Source organism: Passer montanus, unplaced genomic scaffold, assembly GCF_014805655.1.
Source record: "Passer montanus isolate IOZ18808 unplaced genomic scaffold, ASM1480565v1 scaffold333, whole genome shotgun sequence".
NCBI classification, from domain to species: domain Eukaryota; kingdom Metazoa; phylum Chordata; class Aves; order Passeriformes; family Passeridae; genus Passer; species Passer montanus.
Window position 1 is genome coordinate 27,585 of NW_024368075.1, and position 7,793 is coordinate 35,377.

General features: G+C 63.9%; 1 protein-coding gene across 1 annotated transcript in view; it reads right to left on the minus strand.

Annotated features, from left to right (window-relative positions):
* Positions 1-4,334: 4,334 nt before the first annotated feature.
* The window catches only part of LOC120505231 (potassium voltage-gated channel subfamily C member 3-like), a gene marked incomplete at its 5' end in the record, with an annotated part of 4,387 nt that continues 928 nt past the window's right edge, over positions 4,335-7,793 (minus strand). Inside the window, 3 exons of the mRNA XM_039715545.1 lie at positions 4,335-4,438; positions 6,212-6,415; positions 7,776-7,793. The exon at positions 7,776-7,793 is cut by the window's right edge and continues 928 nt beyond it. Of these exons, the coding sequence (XP_039571479.1) occupies positions 4,422-4,438; positions 6,212-6,415; positions 7,776-7,793 (239 nt within the window). The remainder of the gene's footprint in view (positions 4,439-6,211; positions 6,416-7,775) is intronic.

The window sequence follows — 7,793 nt, forward strand, 5'->3', positions numbered from 1 at the left end:
TGGGGGAGGGGGGACCCCGATAAATGGGGACCCCCGGGTGGGGGGAGGGCAGGTTTGGGTTGATTCAGGGGGTTTTGGGGTTTTTTTTGCATATTACAATAAATACCGGCGGGTCGGACATGCAGACATGCTGGTCGGGGCGGGGGGCGCCCAGGGGGGCCCCACCCCCAAACTGCCGCCCCCAGGGACCCCCCCGGGGGGGAGAACGGGTTTGGGGGGGTCCCGGCCCCCCCCAAAAGGGGGCAAGGCCTGATTTGGGGGCTCTGGCCTACTCCCGTTACCATGGAAACTCAGCCTGGCCTTGCAGTGAGGGCTCAGGCCTGCTCCCGTTACCATGGAAACGCAGCCTGGCCTTGCAGTAGTGCCTGGCCTAGTCCCGTTACCATGGAAACGCAGCCTGGCCTTGCAGTGAGGGCTCTGGCCTATTCCCGTTACCATGGAAACGCAGCCTGGCCTCGCAGTGAGGGCTCAGGCCTGCTCCCGTTACCATGGAAACACAGCGTGAGGTCAAAGTGAGGGTTCAGACCTGCTCCTGTTACCATGGAAACGCAGCCTGGCCTTGCAGTAGTGCCTGGCCTAGTTCCATTACCATGGAAACAAAGCCTGGACTAAGGGCAGAGCTCAGGCCTGCTCCCGTTACCATGGAAACCCAGCCTCTCCTCACAGCAGGGCTTGACCTCCTCCTGTTACCATGGAAACAGCCTGATCTCACCATGAAGGCTCAGGCCTTGTCCTGTTATTACGGAAATGCAGCCTGGCCTTGCAACAGTTCCTAGCCTGGTTCTGTTTCCATGGAAACACAGCCTGCGGCCAGAACACTGCTCAGGCCTAGTGCGGTTACCATGGAAACGCTGCCTGGGGCTGTAGTGAGGGCTCTGGCTTGATCTTGTTACCATGGAAACACAGCCTGGCCTTGCAGTGAGGACTGGCCTAGTCCCGTTACCATGGAAACAAAACCTGGACTAACAGCAGAATTCAGGCCTAGCCCTGTTACCATGGAAACAGCCTGGACTCCCAGCACGGCTCAGGCCAAATCTCGTAACCATGGAAACACGGCCTGGCCTTGCAGTAGAGCTTAGGCCTAGTCTTGTTACCATGGAAATGCAGCCTGTCCTTGCAGTAATGAGCCAGGCCTAGTCCTGTTACCATGGAAACACAGCCTGGTCTCGCAGTAGAGCTCAGGCCTACTCCTGTAACCACGGAAACAAAGCCTGGCCTTGCAGTAGAGCTCAGGCCTAGTGCAGTTACCATGGAAACGCAGCCTGGCCTCGCAGTAGCGCCCAGGCCTAGTCTTGTTACCATGGAAACGCAGCCTGGCCTCCCAGCGGCGCTCAGGCCTAGTCCTGTTACCATGGAAACACAGCCTGGCCTCGCAGTAGCGCCCAGGCCTAGTCTTGTTACCATGGAAACGCAGCCTGGCCTCGCAGTAGCGCTCAGGCCTAGTCCCGTTACCATGGAAACGCAGCCTGGCCTCGCAGTGGGGCCGGTTTCCCCCCTTCTCCCCCCATCTTGGGGTGTCGCTGCCACCGCAGGGGGACAGGGGGGACCCCCGGGCAGGGCCCTACCTCCGCCGTCGTCCTCCGCCATCGGCGCGTCCGGCGGCTCCAGTTATTGCTTGGGGGGGTGTGGGGAGCCCAGGAGAGGGGGGGACACACACGGGGGGGACATCGGGGACACACAGAGGGGACACACGAGGTGAGGCGACACCAATTCAGGGGGGGCTCCCCAAGTCCTGAGTGATCATGGGGGGACACAGGGGGCGGGGAACGACAGGGACGCCCAAACCCCCCCGAAACCGGGGTGGGCTCGGAGGGACCCCAAGTCTGGGGGGGGAAGGAGAGGGGGGGACACACACGGGGGGACATCGGGGACACACAGAGGGGACACACGAGGTGAGGCGACACCAATTCAGGGGGGGCTCCCCAAGTCCTGAGTGATCATGGGGGGACACAGGGGGCGGGGAACGACAGGGACGCCCAAACCCCCCCCGAAACCGGGGTGGGCTCGGAGGGACCCCAAGTCTGGGGGGGGACACCCGGTCCAGAAAGTGCAGTGCAGCCATTGGGGTGACACCGGGGCGGGGGGCTCCCCTCGCCACCCCCGTTCACAGTCTCTGAGGGGGGCACCCCTCCCTTCGAGGGGAGGGGGGGAGGGGTGGGGTGTCCCCAAAATCCCCCCCCCCCCCAAAAAAGTTGGGGACCCCCAAAATTTGGGACCCCCCCCCAAAACTGGGGACCCCGATAAAAATGGGGGGGGGGCACCCTCCCGTTGGGGACCCCCCTGAAAATGTGGGGACCCCCCTCGGGAGGTGGGGACCCCTCCCCAAAATTTGGGGACCCCTCGGGGGGTACTGAGGAGGTGGGGGGGGGGCGCACCCCAAAAAATCCTGGAGGGTCCCCGGGTGATTTTTGGGGTCCCCGGGTGATTTTTGGGGTCCCCAAGTGGTTTTTGGGGCTCCCCAGGTGATTTTTTGGGGTCCCCAGATGATTTCTGGGGTCTCCAGGTGTGTTTTTGGGGTCCCCAGATGATTTTTTGGGGTCCCCAGGTGTGTTTTTGGGGTCCCCAGATGATTTTTTTGGGGTCCCCGGGTGTTTTTTGGGATCCCCAGATGATTTTTGGGGTCCCCGGGTGGTTTTCGGGGTCCCCAGGTGATTTTTTGGGGTCCCCGGGTGGTTTCTGGGGTCCCCAGGTATTTTTTGGGCTCCCCAGGTGTTTTTTGGGGTCCCCGGGTAGTTTTTGGGGTCCCCAGGTGGTTTTTGGGGTTCCCAGATGATTTTTGGGGTCCCCGGGTGTGTTTTTGGGGTCCCCAGGGGTATTTTGGGGTCCCCGGGTGGTTTTTGGGGTCCAAAGGTGATTTTTGGGGTCCCCAGATGTGGTTTTGGGGTCCCCAGGTGTGTTTTTGGGGTCCCCAGATGATTTTTGGGGTTCCCAGGTGTATTTTTGGGGTCCCTAGGTGTATTTTTGGGGTCCCCGGGTGGTTTTTGGGGTTCCCAGGTGTATTTTGGGGTCCCCAGGTGTATTTTTGGGGTCCCCAGGTGTGTTTTTGGGGTCCCCGGGTGTTTTTGGGGGGTCCCAGCTGCCGCCCCTCCCCCACCCCAGTGAAGCAGCGCCGCGGTGCGGGGGGGCGGGGATTGCGCATGCGCAGCGGTGCGGAGTGGGCGGGGCCAGACCCGCAAAGGGGGCGGGGTTTATGCGCGGGGGCGTGGCCAGGGTGAGGGCGCCCCCTCCCGGCTGACCTGCGGCGCCGTCGGGGGTCTCAGGCGGTGACGAGCGCTGGGGACAGAAGGGGAGAGGGCGGGGGTCACCCCGGGACTGGGACCCCCTAAAAGGGACAGGGACACCCTGGGAGGGACCCTCTGTAGGGACAGGGACCCCCTAACGGGGACAGGGACCCCCCAAATGGGGACAGAAGGGGAGAGGGCGGGGGTCACCCCGGGACTGGGACCCCCTAAAAAGGGACAGGGACCCCCTAAAGGGGACTGGGACCCCCTAAAGGGGACAGGGACACCCTAACGGGCACAGGGACCCCCCAAATGGGGACAGAAGGGGAGAGGGCGGGGGTCACCCCGGGACTGGGACCCCCCTAAAAGGGACAGGGACCCCCTAAAGGGGACTGGGACCCCCTATGGGGAGAGCGCAGGGGTCACCCTGGGACTGGGACCCCCTAAAGGGGACAGGGACACCCTAACGGGGACAGGGACCCCCCAAATGGGGACAGAAGGGGAGAGGGCGGGGGTCACCCCGGGACTGGGACCCCCTAAAAGGGACAGGGCCCCCCCTAAAGGGGACTGGGACCCCCTATGGGGAGAGCGCAGGGGTCACCCTGGGACTGGGCCCCCCTAGGGGGGACTGGGAGCCCCTAAAGGGGACAGGGACACCCTAACGGGGACAGGGACCCCCCAAATGGGGACAGAAGGGGAGAGGGCGGGGGTCACCCCGGGACTGGGACCCCCTAAAAGGGACAGGGACACCCTGGGAGGGACCCTCTGTAGGGACAGGGACCCCCTAACGGGGACAGGGACCCCCCAAATGGGGACAGAAGGGGAGAGGGCGGGGGTCACCCCGGGACTGGGACCCCCTATGGGGACAGGGACCCCCTAAAGGGGACAGGGACACCCTAACGGGCACAGGGACCCCCCAAATGGGGACAGGGACCCCCTATGGGGAGAGGGGAGGGGTCACCCCGGGACTGGGACCCCCCTAAAAGGGACAGGGACCCCCTAAAGGGGACAGGGACCCCGCTATGGGCACAGGGACCCCCCAAATGGGGACAGAAGGGGAGAGGGCGGGGGTCACCCCGGGACTGGGACCCCCCTAAAAGGGACAGGGACCCCCCCGCAAAGGGGGCGGGGTTTATGCGCGGGGGCGTGGCCAGGGTGAGGGCGCCCCCTCCCGGCTGACCTGCGGCGCCGTCGGGGGTCTCAGGCGGTGACGAGCGCTGGGGACAGAAGGGGAGAGGGCGGGGGTCACCCCGGGACTGGGACCCCCCTAAAGGGGACTGGGACCCCCTAAAGGGGACTGGGACACCCCGGGAGGGACCCTCTGTGGGGACAGGGACCCCCCTAATGGGGACAGAAGGGGAGAGGGCGGGGGTCACCCCGGGACTGGGACCCCCTATGGGGACAGGGACCCCCCTAAAGGGGACAGGGACCCCCTAAAGGGGACTGGGACCCCCTATGGGGAGAGGGGAGGGGTCACCCCGGGACTGGGACCCCCCTAAAAGGGACAGGGACCCCCAAATGGGGACAGGGACCCCCAAATTGGGACATGGACCCCCTAAATGGGACAGGGACCCCCTAAAAGGGACAAGGACCCCCAAATGGGGACAGGGACCCCCAAATGGGGACAGGGACCCCCCGCCCCCCCCCGCAAGGGCGGAGCCCGCAGCCAGCCCCGCCCCTTGCACGCGCGTGTGCAAGGGACACCCAGAGCCCCCCAGCGCCGGGGGGTCTGTGCAAGCTCGGCCCCCAGTTCGGCCCAGTTTGACCCAGTTTGGCCCAGTTTGGGGGGGTCTGTGCAAGCTCGGCCCCCCAGTTCCCCCCAGTTTGGCCCAGTTTGGGGGGGCTGTGCAAGCTCTGCCCCCCAGTTCGGCCCAGTTCGGCCCAGTTTGGGGGGGTCTGTGCAAGCTCGGCCCCCAGTTCGGCCCAGTTCGGCCCAGTTTGGGGGGGCTGTGCAAGCTCTGCCCCCCAGTTCGGCCCAGTTCGGCCCAGTTTGGGGGGGCTGTGCAAGCTCTGCCCCCCCAGTTTGGCCCAGTTCCCCCCAGTTTGTCCCAGTTTGGGGGGGTCTGTGCAAGCTCGGCCCCCCCAGTTCGGCCCAGTTTGGGGGGCTCTGCAAGCTCTGCCCCCCAGTTTGGCCCAGTTTGACCCAGTTTGGCCCAGTTTGGGGGGGTCTGTGCAAGCTCGGTCCCCAGTTTGTCCCAGTTCCCCCCAGTCTGGGGGGGCTGTGCAAGCTCTGCCCCCCCAGTTTCTCCCAGTTCTCCCAGTTTGGGGGAGGGGCGGGACTGGAGGCCCATGCAGGAAGGGGGAGGGGCGATTTGGGGACCCCCCGGGGGGGTTTTGGGGTACCCTGGGGGTGCTGGGGGGGTTGGGGACCCCCAGGGGTATTGGGGTGAACTGGGGGAGGGGTTTGGGGACCCCCAAGATTTGGGGGTACCCCGGGGGGGGCTCACCTTTACCCCCAGGATTTTGGGGGGTCCCACCCTCACCCCAGGATTTTGGGGGTCCCACAGTTCCCCCCACATTTTGGGGTCCCTCGGGGGGGTCCCGCGCCCACCTTTGCGCAGGGGTCCCTCGGGGGGGGTCCCCACCCTTACCCCCCGTATTTTGGGGTACCCCTGGGGGGGTTTATGATTACCCCCCACATTTTGGGGTGCCCTGAGGGGGTCCCGCGCCCACCTTTGCGCAGGGGTCCCTCGGGGGGTGTCCCACCCTTACCCCCCCTATTTGGGGGTGCCCCGGGGGGGTCTATCATTACCCCCAGGATTTGGGGGTCCCTCGGGGGGGGTTTATGATTACCCCCAGGATTTGGGGGTGCCCCGGGGGGTCCCGCGCCCACCTTTGCGCAGGGGTCCCTCGGGGGGGGTCCCACCCTTACCCCCCGTATTTTGGGGTCCCCCAGGGGGTCCCGCGCCCACCTTTGCGCAGGGGTCCCTTGGGGGGGGTCTATCATTACCCCCCGTATTTTGGGGTCCCTCGGGGGGTCCCGCGCCCACCTTTGCGCAGGGGTCCCTCGGGGGGCGGCGCGTAGTCGGGCCCCAGCAGGAAGCAGGCGCGGTCGCGGCCGCAGCGCTCGCGGCCCCCCCCGGCCCCGCTCTGGGGGGGCCCCCCGCGCTCCTCGGGGGACAGCGGCTGCTCGATGGGGGGACAGTCCTCCTGCGCCAGCGCCGCGCGCCCCGCCTCGCCGTTGGGACGGGACTCTGGGGGGGGACCGAAATTGGGATGGGAAACGTGAAATTGGGGATGGGAAACCCGAAATGGGGATGGGAAACCCGAAATGGGGATGGGAAACCCGAAATGGGGATGGGAAACCCGAAATGGGGATGGGAAACCCGAAATGGGGATGGGAAACCCGAAATGGGGATGGGAAACCCGAAATGGGGATGGGAAACCCGAAATGGGGATGGGAAACCCGAAATGGGGATGGGAAACCCGAAATGGGGATGGGAAACCCGAAATGGGGATGGGAAACCCGAAATGGGGATGGGAAACCCGAAATGGGGATGGGAAACCCGAAATGGGGATGGGAAACCCGAAATGGGGATGGGAAACCCGAAATGGGGATGGGAAACCCGAAATGGGGATGGGAAACCCGAAATGGGGATGGGAAACCCGAAATGGGGATGGGAAACCCGAAATGGGGATGGGAAACCCGAAATGGGGATGGGAAACCCGAAATGGGGATGGGAAACCCGAAATGGGGATGGGAAACCCGAAATGGGGATGGGAAACCCGAAATGGGGATGGGAAACCCGAAATGGGGATGGGAAACCCGAAATTGGGATGGGAAACGCAAAATCGGGATGGGAAACCCGAAATGGGGATGGGAAACCCCAAAATTGGGAAGGGAAACCCGAAATTGGGATGGGAAACACAAAATTGGGGATGGGAAACCTGAAATGGGGACGGGACTCTGCGGGGGGGGACCAAAATCGGGATGGGAAACCCGAAATGGGGATGGGAAACCCAAAATCGGCAAGGGAACCCCGAAATCGGGATGGGAAACACAAAATGGGGATGGGAAACCCCAAAATCGGCAAGGGAACCCCAACATCGGGATGGGAAACCCAAAATGGGGATGGGAAACCCCAAAATCGGCAAGGGAACCCCAACATCGGGATGGGAAACCCAAAATGGGGATGGGAAACCCAAAATCGGGATGGGAAACCCAAAATCGGAATGGGAAACCCGAAATCGGGATATGGGAAACCCGAAATGGGGATGGGAAACCCAAAATGGGGATGGGAAACCCAAAATCGGGATGGGAAACCCAAAATCGGGATGGGAAACCCGAAACTGGGATGGGAAACCCCAAAATTGGGATGGGACTCTTCGGGGGGGGACCCCGAAATTGGGATGGGAAACGCGAAACTGGGATGGGAAACCCAACATCGGGACAGGAACCCCAAAATGGGGATGGGAACACAAAAATTGGGACGGGATGGGAACCCCAACATCGGGATGGGAAACCCTATCCGCCCCCAAACCCACCCCAAACCCCCTCAAACCCCACCAAACCCACCCCAAACCCCCTTCAAACTCCCTCAAACTGCCCCAAACCCACCCTAACTGCCCCCA